At 36.3% G+C, this 18,074-nt stretch overlaps 1 protein-coding gene across 8 annotated transcripts in view; it reads left to right on the plus strand.

The window, feature by feature from the left end:
• Nucleotides 1-356: 356 nt before the first annotated feature.
• Nucleotides 357-18,074, plus strand: part of LOC125650581 (WD repeat-containing protein 64-like) — a 32,145-nt gene continuing 14,427 nt past the window's right edge. For 4 of the 8 annotated variants that reach the window (XM_048878983.2, XM_048878980.2, XM_048878979.2 and 1 more), the window contains exons 1-19: nt 443-859; nt 1,592-1,722; nt 2,755-2,863; nt 3,082-3,188; nt 3,316-3,345; nt 3,446-3,556; nt 5,802-6,031; nt 6,731-6,871; nt 6,990-7,123; nt 7,986-8,113; nt 8,883-8,967; nt 9,494-9,642; nt 10,354-10,477; nt 11,044-11,207; nt 11,441-11,632; nt 12,997-13,121; nt 13,539-13,679; nt 15,629-15,758; nt 15,939-16,041. In XM_048878983.2, the coding sequence (XP_048734940.1) occupies nt 703-859; nt 1,592-1,722; nt 2,755-2,863; nt 3,082-3,188; nt 3,316-3,345; nt 3,446-3,556; nt 5,802-6,031; nt 6,731-6,871; nt 6,990-7,123; nt 7,986-8,113; nt 8,883-8,967; nt 9,494-9,642; nt 10,354-10,477; nt 11,044-11,207; nt 11,441-11,632; nt 12,997-13,121; nt 13,539-13,679; nt 15,629-15,758; nt 15,939-16,041 (2,491 nt within the window). In that variant the 5' untranslated portion in view covers nt 443-702. Of the gene's footprint in view, nt 860-1,591; nt 1,723-2,754; nt 2,864-3,081; nt 3,189-3,315; nt 3,346-3,445; nt 3,557-5,801; nt 6,032-6,730; nt 6,872-6,989; nt 7,124-7,985; nt 8,114-8,882; nt 8,968-9,493; nt 9,643-9,786; nt 9,820-10,353; nt 10,478-11,043; nt 11,208-11,440; nt 11,633-12,996; nt 13,122-13,538; nt 13,680-15,628; nt 15,759-15,938; nt 16,042-18,074 lie in introns of all 8 variants that reach the window. The other 4 variants (XM_048878976.2, XM_048878974.2, XM_048878977.2 and 1 more) reach the window with 4 other exon arrangements.

Genomic DNA, 18,074 nt, shown 5'->3' on the forward strand with positions numbered 1-18,074 from the left:
TAACTGTAATGGTTCTACCAAGCCTTCAGTGATTCCTTTTAACTCGGATATTGGAGTGTGATTGAGAGAGAAAGAGGGAATTTCTTTATAAGCGGGTTAATTTGGCAGTTAGAAAACACAAAGTTTAAATCTCTTCTACGGTATGGCTTATATGTATTTAAATTTTCCGCACAGCACTTAATCAGATATATATACATCAGTATATGTATATATCTATCACGGTGGATGTCTTACCAGGTTTTAAATGGCAAAAGTAGATTTAAAACGACCTTGTAAACGAAATAAAGAATTGAACGAACAATTTCATATTTATCTTTTTCACAAGTCTTCATAAAGCACATTGTTACATTTCAGTCCCTCTGTGTCGAAAGACAATGTAATAGTCTGTTGTTGTTATCAGAAGTTGGCGGTGGTTGTGTATCGAGATAAAAATCCACCTGTCTGGTAGCTTTAGGGACTTCCGTACATCGGTTGCTAAGAAGCTTTTAAATGGCGAGTACGGTACGGTCTGTGCGATTGAACACAGACTAGAGTATTGACCAGCTTCTATGCCTGATATCGACGAATTCTCTGGATAATGTAATGACAGATTTCAATCAGCACCAAAAAGTGCAGCCAAGTCTTTTGTGTTTTATATTTCGACATGGTGAAGGATTTATGGACGATTTATTTCATGGATGACGACGAGTGACTTGACTGATTATGTCTGAAGTTGGGGAGCAGGCTGGGGACGGGCTCGCCCGGCCGTACACCGTGGGGACGTTTCAGACCCGCCTGGATAAGTTCGAGAGTTTTATTAAGGATATCACCTATCAAGACATAGAAGCCACACCTGAGGAACGAAGACAATGGATTACAGGTACACATAGCTGGGGGGAAAATTGATTTGAATTCCTCACGTCATTAAAAGTCGCTGATACAGTATGGCCCACGTATTGACTTTCCATTTCACTGCTGATTTTTGTTATTGTATATTTTGTTGTTGATGTATTGGCAGTTTAATTAACATCGTCAATACTCGTAATACCATTTTCTTATTCCTGTTATTACGTGTTAATTAAATATAAATATTTTCCGTGAGCGAGGATTTTGAGGTTCAGTCTTGGAGTTTTGTTTGGAAATGTTCAAGATCGTGGAAATGTACCAAAAAAAATTGAATTCTCTATTTTTGATTTCTGTTATTTGAATCAACCATATTTGACCCCAAACTTTTAGGCAGACTCGAAATGAACTGTATTGTGGATTCGTATTCGAAGTAATCCCCAAATCTCGCTCGATGGAACTCTGTAAACATTTCAATTTAATATTAAAGATAAACTATTCACGGGTGCCAGATCTAAATGAGATATAAATATAACGGAAAGTTCACCTTTTATATTCTTTGTATAGTTTCACTTCATCAGATTCTATGCACTTTAAAAGTTAGGATGGACGAAGGGGGTGGGGAGTGTATGATGATTGGTAATTGAATTATAGGGTCTGACACGCACGAACAATTTCTGTATTTTTGCACGTACAGCTATATATCAGCCATCAGTCTACTAGAAAACAGATTTTAACGAGTTTATTGTTTTTCTTTGTTTATCTTTAGAAAGCTTGCGGTTTGACCAGTTTTGTGATTCAATACGAGATCTTTTTGGATCCGACATTAAGAATTCTGACTTAAAGGCAATATATAGAAAAATATCTACCAATCCAGACGCCAAAGTTGACTGGAGCGAGGTAATGTCTTCATTTGAAGGTATACCCAGTAATCTCCAGTTATTCAGTAATCTGCAGTAATTTCCAGTATCCCTAGAGTTCATGGCATTCGGAGAGAGCATTATTTATCTTCAATTTCTATATAGAAAGACTATAACTTAGTTGAATTCAGTGAGAGAGAAAGAGTTAATTTAATTGTATTGCAGAGAAATGAATAATTACTGAATGTTAATTGGACCATCTCTCTCTCTCTCTCTCTCTCTCTCTCTCTCTCTCTCTCTCTCTCTCCACCAAACCTACTAAGTGAAGACGTCATTACAATGTGTAGAAGAGAATACACAAATATATTATTCTGAAGGTAAAAAATTACTTTGTTAGATATAGCTATGGGGACACTTATAAAGTTTATCAGTCTCAGGCCATTTGTCCTCACTAAGCTAATATTTTGTATCTACATCTTTCACATACTGTACACAGATCACATTTATGAAGACGTAATTGTGAGGACATTTTTTTGGTTCTCATATAGTGCAATTCTGTTCTCACAACTTCTGTCCATTGGTTGAAATTTGTCCTCACTTTACACTTTTACTCTCTCTCTCTCTCTCTCTCTGGAGATGAAACCTGTTTAGTGAGGACGTCCTCACAATGTCTAGAAGAGAATACACACATATATTATTCTAAAGGCAAAAATGTACTAGGTTAGGTATAGCTATAGGGACATCTATAAAAGTTTATCTAATATACTCTCTTTCGAATTGTGAAAAAAAAAAGTTTTTGAAAAAAAATATTAGTGAAAACATGTCCCCACACCACTTGTCCTCATTAATCTAATATGTTGTGTCTACATCTTTCACATGCTATGGATCACGTTTATGGGGACGTAAATGTGAGAACAGAATTTTGTACTCAGAGTGTATACGTACTTTCTCTCACAATAAAGTTAGGCCTATATAGAAGTACGAGCGTGTAAATGTGTACCGGTATTGTTCTGAATCTCCAAGGAGGGGATACCGTCATGTCTTTGAGGTAATCCTTTCTTTTTTGTTTTAGTTGTTTGGTTATTTCCAATCACCAGCAGAAGAGCACGAGGAAGTAGCGGTGGGAGAGGAAGTGAGCGTGTTTACCGTATCTAAGCGACGTCGTGTGGGGGAAGCAGCAGGTGCGTGGCGGCGGTGTTACTACTTCTGTTTGTTTCATTATCATGATTATCATCTATTTTTTTTTTAATCTTTTTGGCGCGGAATTATTTTAAGGGTTGAAAATCAAGAGTTATCTAGCGCATTTTATGCTGAAATCGGGGGGGGGGGGGTCCCTTACGGGTATCTTCTCTTTTTTTCACTTCGTTGACTTTAATACTGGAAATATCTACTTTTACAGGAGATAAAACTCGTCGTGATACTGTGCAATGTCTACGTTTTGTCCCTTCGTTAGATGGGTATGTGTCTGCCTCACAAAAAGGAGCAATCGTGATATGGAACAGCTCTGTGAGTATTCCGGAAAATTTCAAACGAGAGTCTGCTATTACTTACTCTGTCACAGTTCCTGTTTATTGTTCAGTGGTGTTTAGGGATCAGGATTGAATAATGATATTGTTTCCTCTGTGTGTTTCAGTTACGAATGCAGACATGCATTGATATCAACGTAAGTAGTTTTCAGACTTCATTTTCACCGTGTGACGATTGTAATGACGAGACAAAGCGTCATAATATATTGTGTTCTACCCGTGCATTTCTTTTTTTAGGAGGCTGCGTGGGTGACAGGTTGTGAATATCTGCCAAACATACGCAGAGCAGTGTGCTGTACAGAAAGAAGTATTGTTGTATGGGATCATCGAGCTAAGGGCAAAAATCAGGTAATTATTGTTTAGATTCAAGCAATAAGATTGATTTTGTTTTCATGGGAGCTAGGGATTTACTTCTACCAGTCGGTGGCCTCCGTCATCAGGTTGACTATTCTGCCACGTTAGGGTGTTACTATATAAATATTGCATGTAGTTGAGAGTAACATTGAAAATTTTCACCGCAAGAAAACCATTGTCAACCTCGGCTACGCCTCGGTTGACAATGGTTTCTCGAGGGGTGAAAATTTCAATGTTACCCTCAACTACATGCAATATTTGTTTTATTATTATACTGAATGTTATATATACAACAAAGCAGAAGGACTTACGTCTGTGTACATTAATGATCAATCACTGTCATGCGATATTTCGTACATGTATATCGATGCAGGTATTCGTGTTTATTACAAACGCTCAAGCGACGTCATCCAACAATCTACGGCAAACCATACGTGCATAAATTTGACACATGTGATAATTTTTTATGATATCACCCGTTGTCAAGTACTGTTACTTGTTGCTAGAAACTATCACCCTGGAGTGTGTGCTTTCTGTTCTCAGAGGGTAACGGTATCATGTTTTTCCAAATGCTTCACGACCAATCAGATTTGAGTATTTTACATGAAAGTATAATAGAATATTTTGTAAAACATTAAAAAAAAATTGAATAAAATAGTATCTGTTACAGTTACAGTCTGAGATTTCAGTAATGGTTTTGTAACTGAGACTTGAAGGAATCAAGACTTGTCACCAGCACTGCTGAGATGGATAAGATATTCCAATCTTTGATGGTACATGGATAAAAAGAATTAAAATTCTTTCCTTCCTGTGGTTCTACATGATAGAATCTGCATGGCTTGACCGATACTATTTCTTGTTGTTGTTCGGTTAAGTGATATCAGTTTGTTGGTTACAATGTACATCCACTTTCACTTTGTTGTTATGAAACAACAAGAAGATTAGATGATGAACAAAATGTACTAACTCAAGTTCCATAGAACCCATACATGTATTAAACAGTCTATGAAATGCACTTGCTGCTCTTGCCATTAATATAATTTTTTCATGTCAGCATTTGAATATTGAAGGTAACCCTTTACATAACAAGATTTAACATCCCCCCCCCCCCCCCCCCCCAAGAAGTCAGATTGTTAAATATCAAGGGCAGGGCTATTTTATATGCCACCAACTTGACGTCTATTTTTAGAGACTAACTAAAATTTTATCCACAATGCTCACCTGGGCAATTGGGTGACCATAAAGTAACACTTCTGAAATATTATAAGTTAGACCATGAATAGTAATATAGTAATTAGGGCTATACGGACCGTGGATATCGGTCTGGATAGCTCAGTGGTTAGAGCACCTGACTAGTAATGCAGGGGTCCCGGGTTCGATTCCCGGTCCATCCAAAGATTTTCTCCTCTCTCCTTTATATACTACAGTAAAGATCAAGGAAACATAGATTTATATGATGTAAACATAACCATTTGTAGCGGTCAGCCGGGTTCAATCTCCAGTGGCCTGGAGTTAGCTCAGTCGGTAGAGCGCCTGACTAGAGATTCAGGGGACCCAGGTTCGAATCCCGGTCTGGTCTGTTGCATTTTCTCCCTTTCTGTTACATTTGGTGCCGTAGACCAGCCCCTGGAACTGACAGGTAAAAATGCTTGCCATGGGATTAAGATCCTGGGTTGATGTCTTCAAGTGTGAAGACATTTAAGGAGGGGGGAGTGTAGCAGTCAGCCAGGTTCGATCGCTGGTAGCGAGTTAGCTCAGTTGGTAAAGCACCTGACTAGAGATTCAGGGGGCCTGGGTACAAATCCCAGTCTGGTCCGTTGCATTTTCTCCCTTCCTGTTACACATTTGACAGTTTTAGAAGTAATAGAAAAAGTTTTATTCATTACTGTTATATATATGAGAGTAACATGCTATTGCTTATATTTTAACACATTTGATGTCTTTTTTCCTAATCAGGAATTTAAGTGTCAGTATAGTGTTATTGAACACTTTGTGAACAGGTACAATGTATGTCACGATGCCTTGACCAGTTACCATTTTGAAATGTGAAATGTTAAATATTCAAAATTCTAGGTTGACCAACAATATTGGTAACCACTAACAAAAGAAAATTATAAAGGTGAAACAATAGTGCCATTAGTATTACATCATATTACCATTGGTCCAAATGTTACAATCTGCAGAGCTATGAATGATACAGTGCCCATTTTCTTCATTGATGTTTTTTTTTTCTTTGTAGCATGTGTTTTCAATCAAACCTTTTGAGAATTCCCCTCAATGTATTTGCCATGTTCCCACATCCTCTCACCTACATGAGGATATGGTACTGTTTGGAGATGATCAGGGTTACATCAATGTTTTACGGATACTCAGCAAAGACTTGACGATTAAGAACTCGAAAGATGCAGAAAAAATACAGAATACTCAACCAATTCCTAACTACCCAATTGAACTTGATAAACTGTCATAGTAAGGGAATCTTTTCAATCTTATGTTTTTATAGCTCACTTTAGTATAAAGCTGCATGGATTGAGTTTTCAATCTGTTGTACGATTTCTGACTTCAATAATTGCTAGGCCAATTTCAACTTGACTTCCAATGAAATATTCTTGGGTAAAGGGGATTCAGGTTTGTTCTAATATTGAGAAATAGTGAAAATAGCAAGGGTGAGATGTTTATAGTACCACTTAACTGAAAAAGCTAAAGGATTTAACATGTTTATGGAAAGCATCCTGGGACATGTAGCATAGAATTCTTTTTAAGGAAAGCATCCTTAAGTAGCATAGCTTTCTATGTCATTAATACAGTATATCAACATCTGTTAATTTCATCTCCTTTATAATGAAAACTACAAACACCATGTCATATTTAGAATCAAAATATATTGTTTTTATGTTCACTTATTTGGCCAACTGTCAAGAAACCTGTGTGTGCAGTTTGACATAAAATGTAGCATTTATTTAGGTTCATCAAAATCAAGAAATGTATGAAACAGCACATGTGAACAATGTGGCCCATGAGCCCTACAATAATGACACCAACATTGAGTCTACCTCCCTACAATAATGACACCAACATTGAGTCTACCTCCCTACAGTAATAACACCAACATTCATAAGCGAGATTAGAAAAAGATGATTCTTAGATTGAAATTTATTTCATTTTCAGCAAAATTGAGAAGAGAAAAATTCATCAGGACTGGGTGCTAAAAGTGAAGTATTTCCCAGAGCTGAGGTGTTTTGCCTCTTGTTCACCTCACAGCAAGCAGTCGTTTGTTCTGGAGGAAATAGACCGTCTGTACGATGACGGGTAAGAAACCCAGTCATATTTGTATATTAATAGTGTGCAAATATATTCTACAGAAGTGTTGTTGATTTTTATAAGTGTACTTTCATATTGTCGATGCACTGGTGATGGTCTCTTACAGTGAGGTGCGGGGCGTGTCCATATACAAGGGAGTGAATTGTTTTGATTATTGTGCCAAAGCCAACATTATTGCCACTGGAGGTGTGGATAAAGTCATAAGGGTGTGGCATCCTCATATCTTCTCTAGGCCCACAGGTAAGCACACAAACAAAGAGTTCACTGGAGTATGATGATGTCATGTCCTGTCTGCTCATCATTGACAGATCGCAGATATAAATATATATGTAACGTCCAGATTTTACAAAATTTGGAAAGTGTTCATTGTGACCTTTATGAAAGTTAATAGTTATCTGTTTATATATATCTATGTTTTTCAAAGACAATGTTTTTAGCCGAGTTGCATAGCAAATCTCGTCTTTTAAATTGGCGAAGGATGGGCGTCCAGTCGGGCGGGTGGCGTCCACAATTAGCTTGTCCGGTCTCTAACGTTCATACTTTTTGGTGCATCTTTGTGAGACTTACATAACATGATCACATCCAAAAGAGGAAGGTTCCTATTTATTTTGAGGTCAAGGTCACTTTTTCTCTAAATGCCAGAGATTTGAGCTTGTCCAGTCTCTAACTTTCATACTACTTGGTGCGTCTTTGTCAGACTTACATATTTTGATCACATCCAAAAGAGAAAGGTTCCTATTTATTTTAAGGTTCAAAGGTGAAGGTCTCTTTTTCACTATATACTGTAGATTTGAGCTTGCCTCTAACTTTTATACATGTACTTGCTGGTGCATGTTTATCAGACTTCAAATCCTGATGACATTCAAGATTCATGTTGCTTTTGAAATCCAAAGGTCAAGGTCATTATCACACTAAATACCTATTGCGGCCATTCAAAGCTTCATACTTATAAACTATATTAAATACATCCATGTTTTTACTTTGTGAATGCAAGCGTGCATAATTTTCCAAACTGCAACTCGGTTTTAGCGATTTTTACAGATTGTGATGTCGAGAAGACTGTGATTTAAGATGTCTTTCAATAATTACTGTTTATATTCAGGAAAGCTGATGGGTCACCTGTTTACCATTGTTGACATTTGTTGTAATGAGAAAGACCAACATTTAATCAGTTTGTCAACAGCCCGTGTGTTCAGAGTGTGGGACATTCATACCTTGACCTGTTTACAGGTAAATTCACATTGTTTAAAATAAGTAATAAAGATAAGATTTTTAAACAAAGGGTCTAAAATGAAATTTTTATTTGTTTCCCATTTTAGCAGATCAAACAATATGCAAAGACTAAAAAATGAATCAGTTTCTTTTTATCTTATTTATTTTGGGGGATTTTCAAAAGAACAAAACTTTTTTTCAAATGGTTCACTATAATGATACACTTCTATTAGAAATTAGATCATCTGTATCATAATGTGGTAAAAATACTAGTGATTTGAAGACCAATATCTTTATGACATTGGAGAAATGAAGATACTCAATATTATCTACACACATACCGAGATGTCTGTGCATATCAATGCTGCAATAGAAGAACTTTCAAGAAAATTTACATAAAAAGTAAAGGAGGTTGATTTCGTCTTTTTCTTTGCATGTATACAGATTTACAGTTAATGCTTACATGTATACAGATTTACAGTTAATGCTTACATGTATACAGATTTACAGTTAATACTTACATGTATACAGATTTACAGTTAATGCTTACATGTATACAGATTTACAGTTAATACTTACATGTATACAGATTTACAGTTAATGCTTACATGTATACAGATTTACAGTTAATGCTTACATGTATACAGATTTACAGTTAATGCTTACATGTATACAGATTTACAGTTAATGCTTACATGTATACAGATTTACAGTTAATGCTTACATGTATACAGATTTACAGTTAATGCTTACATGTATATATCAACACACATCATTTTACTTCCAGGTTTTCACTGACAATGAGGAGAGGCCTGGTGAAAAGAGAATTTATTCCATGATATTTGACACAAAGCATGATAGACTGTTAACAGGTATTACTATATACAAGGAAATTTTCGCCCCCATTTTATTTTTTTCCCTTTCCCTCTCGTCACTCAGGGCAAATTTAAGAGTGGGCAAAACTGTTTTCTTGCAGAAACTGTTGGCAAGTGTAGAAAGGTGAAAATAACACGGGGCGAAAATAATCCTATACACAGTATTAAACTACATCCTTGTCAATGATGTACAAAGTGACAGTAGTTAGTACACAAAAGAAAGGAAATTTGACATTGTTGTCCGGGTAGCGCTCTTGCTTCTCACTGCTGCGACAATCGATTCCCGTGATTGGCAGTGGTTGTGTGTGAGAGGGTATAGCGGTCGCCTGCTCAGACATGTAAATTTCCTCCGGGTTCTCCGGTTTCCTCCCACACAAATGCAACATCCGTGCATCAAAGGACCCTATTGGAAATAAGCTTTCGAGCTTTCATGGGTTATCCTTGGTATTTATGTGTGTATGTACAATGTATGTGTATACTGGATAAACATATATGTATTTATTTTTGTTTTATGTACTCTTAGGATCCAGTGTGATAGACTCTTGGCCTTTAACTCGAGCTGTTCAAGACACAATGCAAGTCCCCCACACACATGACCGACCCATAAGTCATGTTATACTAAACAAAGAATTAAACCAAGTCGTCACCATGTGTACAGAATCTCATATCAAGGCAAGTACTAGTCATCACCATGTGTACAGAATCTCATCAAGGTCATATAATGAGGTCATCATCATGTGTACAGAATCTCATATCAAGGTCATATAATGAGGTCATCACCATGTGTACAGAATCTCATATCAGTCACATAATGAGGTCATCACCATGTGTACAGAATCTCATATCAAGGTCATATAATGAGGTCATCACCATGTGTACAGAATCTCATATCAAGGTCATATATTGAAGTCATCACCATGTGTACAGAATCTCATATCAAGGTCATATAATGAGGTCGTCACCATGTATACAGAATCTCACATCAAGGTCATATAATGAGGTCATCACCATGTGTACAGAATCTCATATCTCACATCAAGTTCATATGTTGAGGTCATCTTGAGGTATGAAGAGTCTCACATCAATTTCATATGATTGGGTTATCACCATAAGTATAAATCTTACATCAAGGTCATATGTCATCACCATGTGTACAGAGTCTCATCTAAAGATCAAATGAATTTCACATCAAGGTCATATAACGAGGTCATCACCATGTGTACAGAATCTCATACTAAGGTCATATTCTTTAAATAAGGAATATCAAAGTATACCATTTAATAAACTAGAATATAAAAAATCTTTTAAGATTATTATATTGATTTTATGTAGTATATCCTTTATAGAGTAACTGCATATAGAGAATAATTTTGCTTCCTTTAGATCTGGGAGCTGGAGTCAGGGAAAAGGGTTGGGACAATCAACAATGCCCATGATGACAATGTGGAGGTGACCGCTCTCTGTCTGGACAGGTCTGGCTACAGGATGGCCACGGGCGGATTAGATGGTGAGACTCGCAACATAATGTAAATCAGTATCCATAAATGTCTTGTCTTCCGATTTGCTTGTAATTTGTACAGAAAACGTGACTGAAATATGCCCTACGCGTTTCCAAAGATATGTTCGAGATTTCTGATTCATCCAATACAGGTTCTGATTTTATACTTGCAATCATGTAAGTGTTTGTAATTGTGTTGAAGCTGTTTGGTAATGTCAAATGCACAGGGGATCAAACATTTTTAGTTTGTAAATAAGCAATGACTCTGACGAACAGTCGAATAGCGGTCAGAAGAATAAAAAACAATATGACCAGGAATGAATATAAAACGTATCCGGGCATTAATCAATCCAAAAAAGGAAGGAGATTTGCTTATTGTGAAAAATGTATGTGTGATTTTTTTTATATGGCTCTGCCCCTGAACCCCATTGGTGGCCTAGTCGACCCCCAAACCCACGGCCAAATAAAATCTTCCTCTTTTACAATTCAAAAACCTGGCATGTATGAGTATATCTAGTAATTTTGATAGAACTGATCAATCATATGTGCATGGTATATGTTTTCTTGGCTTACAGGCTCCATAAAAGTGTGGGACTTTGGGTCGGGGCAGGTAATAAAAAAGAAATCAGGTCGACAAACAGATGAGGATATCAGCATTGTGGGAATGGCATACACCTACTACCAAGGGGACCGAGTTTTACTGGCAGTGGGATGGAACAATAAAATCAAGATGCTCCTGGTAATTTGTTTGAAATATTATAATTCAAGAACTCTTTATTCCTAGTGAGTGTTCCATCTGAAAATACGCATCTAGAATAACTCCCAAGGTTGATAAATTAGAATTCATCCATTCACATTTTTATTAGAATGCTGAAATGAAATCAGCAGACATAAATAGCTGATCATTTTCATTTTGATTATAAAGAGATCTCTGATCAGTTTCAATTTCACTTTATATATTTTTTTCTACAGGACACCAATGAGAATTATGACCTGCCAGTGGTCAGTGAGTTTTTGGACGTGTATTACTGGACAGCAGAGTCGGGAATTACCCCCAGAGATGACCCATTTCCTGCCTCTGAGCCACTACCAGATATAGGTCAAACCACACAGGAAACAATGGGGTCAAGGAAATCTTCACATGTAGGATCTATGTTTAAAAAGGTACTGACAATATACAAAGTAGTCCTGAGACTGTGTAGTTCACAGACATATTGAACGTGTGTGATTGGGCCCGGGCTCTAGACAGACAGATAACATGTGTGATTGAGCCTGGGCTTTAGACAGACTTATTGAACATGCGTGATTGGGCCCGGGCTCTAGACAGACAGATATGTGTGATTGAGCCTGGGTATTAGACAGAGATATTGAACATGTATGATTAGGCCCGGGCTCTAGACAGACAGATAACATGTGTGATTGGGCCTGGGCTTTAGACAGACATGCTGAACCATTGAAGTGTGATTAGGCCCAGGCTTTAGACAGACATGCTGAACAATTGTGATTGGGTCCGGACTGTAGACTGACATAATTTGAACATTGTGTGATTGGGCCCGGGCTCTAGACATACATTTTGAACATGTGTGATTGGGCTCGGGCTAGGGCTGTGTATTGGTGCCAAAATTTCGATACAATACATATAATTCCGATATCCAATATATTGTACCTATTCTTTATTTGGCCTTTTTTTTTCAAGAAACACTGTATTAAACAATGAAACAACTGATTTTTTACAGTTTATTTCAACAAATAACAACAAGGACCTGTTTGAGTCCATGATCCAAGAGAAAAAGAAGCAGAAAAATAGAGAAAAAAAATTAAATAAGACATCAGTATTCAATACTATTCATATCATGAATAATTAACAGTCAACATTTTAAAATTTCATATTTTTCTTCAAAAAAACTAATTCATTCACACGTTCTGGACTCAAACAGGCCCTCGTTGCAGAAACGATGTCTCCAGTCGTACTAAACACTCTCTCTGAGGCAACGGCCAAATTTTATGTTGCAAATTTATTTTATGATGGCGGAGTAAGTGAACACTTAGGTTAGTTGTTCCTCCAGATGCTGTAACCATATCCTTGCAGATATTACAAGTTGCAAACTTATTATTTTTCTGTTTTTCGAAACTTTACTTTCCAAACTTTACTTTTCTTCGAAGACATTGTAAACTAATTTTTGAACGCCGATCCAAACCCGAACTCGTATCGAAATACCGACTTGCTTCTGTATCGTGTATTGCCAGATAGCATAATACCGATACATATCGGTATACCGGTATATTGATACAGCCCTAGCTCGGGCTGTAGACAGACATGCTAAACAAGTGTGATTGGGCCCGGGCTCTAGACAGACAGACATGCTGAACAAGTGTGATTGGGCCCGTGCTTTAGACAGGATTGTATATATATGTAATCTTCCAAATTTCACCTGTTTGTGACTCAGCATTACATGTAGGAAAGAGATTTTGATTTTAATCATGTTATAATACTAATAAATGAATAGATGAGTCTTTGATATCTGTAGGACTATATTCTGAGTTCCCATGACATATCTTGTTTCACAATGTACACGGAGGACACTCTGATAACAGGCTGTACTGATGGTACTATCGTGTTCTGGGATGTTCAGAAGGGAGGGGTGGAGAAAGTGTAAGTACAGTCACATGAGACATTGTACACAACAATGATTTCATCATGTTTATATCTGTCGTAATCTATCAATGTCATTATCTAATATTTACATCATAGATACATACCACAGTAAATCACTTTTATTTTGTGAGACCTTATTTTGCAAGGATACAATGATGTATATTTAATCACAAGACAACTTCAGTGATCGAATCATTATTTCTTGCTTACGTCTTCTATATTTTAGATTTTATTCGTGAGAACTTTAAATTCTCCTGAATGATTAGTCTCACAAAATTATGCGTAAATATCGTGTTCTTGCAAATAAAGTGTGGTTTAGTAATGTTTTGAATTTATTGGGAGACTAACATCATATTTACATACTGTTCTGTAGATGACATAAGTCAAGATTTACCTTGATTTACAATAATGTAGGTTCAGAATCCCAAATGATGAGGTCGAGGAGGATATTAATTCGTCTACTAAGCCCCGGTCCAGAATGGGTAATGAGAGAAGAGTCAACATGATCAAAGTTCTGGTTCACAGAGAGCGAAAGCTTGACCCAGCATATGTCAAGTTAGTATGATGTACTGACCAAATGGTTTTTGTATTCCGAGTAAAATTCTTATTGAAAGCCAACTCAATGTAATAATTTTTAGCTCGCCGGGTCGACTGTACGGAGAGCTATTGTCATGACCCCAGTGTTAGAGTCACACTTTAAGGAAATGACCTTTGATATGGTATCAAAACTTTTAACCTTGTAACCTTGGACTTTGACCTATTTTTCTGAAACGTTAACTGTTTGAACGATAGGTTAAGTATAGTCATGCTTCTCGACATGTTATGTTGTCTTCTGACAATTCTTGTTTAAGGATTACAATAAGACTATCATCAAAAGTTGACTACTTAGATGGCACTTATTTACTTTATTTTTTCCCCCATTGATTAACTGTTAGGAGGTAATTTTGCTACGAGTTGTTTGCAGGTGATTGTGTAATAAAATGGTCAACGGTAACTGTGTGATGAATTGTTAAGAGGTAATTATGTGGTGAGTCATTAAGAGGTGATTATGTGGTGAGTCATTAAGAGGTGATTATGTGGTGAGTCATTAAGAGGTGATTATGTGGTGAGTCATTAAGAGGTGATTATGTGGTGAGTCATTAAGAGGTGATTATGTGGTGAGTCATTAAGAGGTGACTGTGATGAATCATTAGAGGGATTGTGATGAATTGGTAGGTGACTGTGATGAATTAAGAGGTGACTATGATTCATTAAGAGGTGATGTGATGAATTAAGAGGTGACTATGATTCATTAAGAGGTGACTATGATTCATTAAGAGGTGATGTGATGAATTAAGAGGTGATGTGATGAATTAAGAGGTGATGTGATGAATTAGGAGGTGATTATGATTCATTAAGAGGTGACTATGATTCATTAAGAGGTGATGTGATGAATTAAGAGGTGATGTGATGAATTAAGAGGTGACTATGATTCATTAAGAGGTGATGTGATGAATTAAGAGGTGACTATGATTCATTAAGAGGTGATGTGATGAATTAAGAGGTGATGTGATGAATTAAGAGGTGACTATGATTCATTAAGAGGTGATGTGATGAATTAAGAGGTGACTATGATTCATTAAGAGGTGACTATGATTCATTAAGAGGTGATGTGATGAATTAAGAGGTGATGTGATGAATTAAGAGGTGACTATGATTCATTAAGAGGTGACTATGATTCATTAAGAGGTGATGTGATGAATTAAGAGGTGATGTGATGAATTAAGAGGTGACTGTGATGAATTAAGAGGTGACTATGATTCATTAAGAGGTGACTATGATTCATTAAGAGGTGATGTGATGAATTAAGAGGTGATGTGATTCATTAAGAGGTGATGTGATTCATTAAGAGGTGATGTGATTCATTAAGAGGTGACTATGATTCATTAAGAGGTGACTATGATTCATTAAGAGGTGACTATGATTCATTAAGAGGTGATGTGATGAATTAGGAGGTGATGTGATGAATTAAGAGGTGATGTGATTCATTAAGAGGTGATGTGATGAATTAAGAGGTGATGTGATGAATCATTAAGACTAATTGATTGAATATTGTTTAATGTCCCTCTTGAGAATATTTCACTCATATGGAGACATTACCATTGCTGGTGAAGGGCTGCAAAATTTAGGCCTATGCTCGGCATTTTTTGACCTGTGAGCAGGGAGGGATCTTTTTTGTGCCACACCTGCTGTGACACGGGACCTCGTTTTTTGCAGTCTCATCTGAAGGACTGCCCCATTTAGTCACCTCTTGCGATAAGCAAGGGGTACTGAGAACCTATTCTGACCCGGATTCTAGGGGATTTAATCATTAAGAGGTGACTGTAATGAATTGTTAAGAGGTGACTGATGAATCTTTAATGGGTGATTGTGTGATGAATTTATATGAGGTGATTGTGTGATGAATTTATATGAGGTGATTGTGTGATGAATCGTTTAGAAGTGACTTTCCTTTAAAATTGCAGGAAGATGGAAGAAGAGGAGAAGGAAGAGAAAGAAGAAGAGAAAGAAGAAGTTGTGATATCTCAGAAAACAAGTCGTCGAGTATCTCGAGCCAACTCTCGAGCTTCTAGGCTTTCTACAGCGCCTGTGCAAGTAATTGGCTTTATTGTTGTCTGCTTCTCAGGTTTAATTTAGGCCTCAGAAATGATTTTAGAAACATTCTGTCTTACTGAGTTCTGACAGCACTGACTTTACAAGTCGTTAGAGTTCATCAGAGGATGATAATTGATGTCTGTGACCTTTGAACCAGGATTGTGCTTTATTGTGTTGTAGGTTGACACTCAGAAACAGAAGGCTCTGTTAGATGAAATTACAGCAAAAGTAGAGGGAGTCGAACTAGAGAAAACCGAAGACTTGTCTGATGAAAAATTAGAAGGTGGGATAAAACAGGCCTGGGTTTCTCGTAAAAGAACTTAAGTTCAAACTTGGACTTAAGTCTGAGATTTTACTCGAATTTTGACCGCTCAAATAAAAGAAAACTCAAACTTAAGTTTTAGATTATTTGAGAAATCCAAGACAGAATGAACAGTAAAGCTCAATTACAGGGATATCAGAGTTATTGACATCTCTAGTCAGTTATTACAGGGATATCAGAGTTATTGACATCTTCAGTCAGTTATTACAGGGATATCAGAGTTATTGACATCTCTAGTCAGTTATTACAGGGATATCAGAATTATTGACATCTCTAGTCAGTTATTACAGGGATATCAGAGTTATTGACATCTTTAGTCAGTTATTACAGGGATATCAGAGTTATTGACATCTCTAGTCAGTTATTACAGGGATATCAGAGTTATTGACATCTTTAGTCAGTTATTACAGGGATATCAGAGTTATTGACATCTCTAGTCAGTTATTACAGGGATATCAGAGTTATTGACATCTTTAGTCAGTTATTACAAGGATATCAGAGTTATTGACATCTCCAGTCAGTTATTACAGGGATATCAGAGTTATTACAGGGATATCAGAGTTATTGACATCTTTAGTCAGTTATTACAAGGATATCAGAGTTATTGACATCTTTAGTCAGTTATTACAGGGATATCAGAGTTATTGACATCTCTAGTCAGTTATTACAGGGATATCAGAATTATTGACATCTCTAGTCAGTTATTACAGGGATATCAGAGTTATTGACATCTTTAGTCAGTTATTACAGGGATATCAGAGTTATTGACATCTTTAGTCAGTTATTACAAGGATATCAGAGTTATTGACATCTTTAGTCAGTTATTACAAGGATATCAGAGTTATTGACATCTTTAGTCAGTTATTACAAGGATATCAGAGTTATTGACATCTTTAGTCAGTTATTACAAAGATATCAGAGTTATTGACATCTTTAGTCAGTTATTACAGGGATATCAGAGTTATTGACATCTTTAGTCAGTTATTACAGGGATATCAGAGTTATTGACATCTTTAGTCAGTTATTACAGGGATATCAGAGTTATTGACATCTCTAGTCAGTTATTACAGGGATATCAGAGTTATTGACATCTTTAGTCAGTTATTACAGGGATATCAGAGTTATTGACATCTTTAGTCAGTTATTACAGGGATATCAGAGTTATTGACATCTTCAGTCAGTTATTACAGGGATATCAGAGTTATTGACATCTTTAGTCAGTTATTACAAGGATATCAGAGTTTTTGACATCTCTAGTCAGTTATTACATGGATATCAGAGTTATTGACATCTTCAGTCAGTTATTACAGGGATATCAGAGTTATTGACATCTTTAGTCAGTTATTACAGGGATATCAGAGTTATTGACATCTTTAGTCAGTTATTACAGGGATATCAGAGTTATTGACATCTTTAGTCAGTTATTACAGGGATATCAGAGTTATTGACATCTTCAGTCATTTACTTGATGAGGCACACATTATTCACCTAGCAATTTATCTGGTACTGATCAAATGCAGTTCATCCAGAGCATTCATCTTTCTCCACTGATTCCCTCCCTTTACAAATCATTTCTTTGCTGCATGCTTGCCCATATTATTCAATTGAATGGAGCAATTTCTAATGCGTGTTCAACATTGCCATAATGCACAAGACTGTGTTGAAAAATTTTGAGTTATCCTTCTTTGATGAATTACCATACTACAATATTTACATATAGAACTGTCAGTATATTAACGAAGATCTACATTTATATGTAATAATGTATCAAAGAGGGATAACTCTAACTTTTTCAACAAAGTCAATGTTGAACTCGATGCATTAAAGATTGCTCTTTCTTGCAAAACATTTTCATTAGTTTGGAAAATTATAGGGATATTATGATTAAAAATAATTCCTGGTGCCCTATTCTGTTTTATGGTATTATTGATCAAAGACAACAGTTGCATTATCATATTAAGAAAATCAAAGTACTCTGACCAGCAAATCATTCT

The sequence above is a fragment of the Ostrea edulis genome, chromosome 5 (genome assembly GCF_947568905.1).
Source record: "Ostrea edulis chromosome 5, xbOstEdul1.1, whole genome shotgun sequence".
Classification (NCBI taxonomy): Eukaryota; Metazoa; Mollusca; class Bivalvia; order Ostreida; family Ostreidae; genus Ostrea; species Ostrea edulis.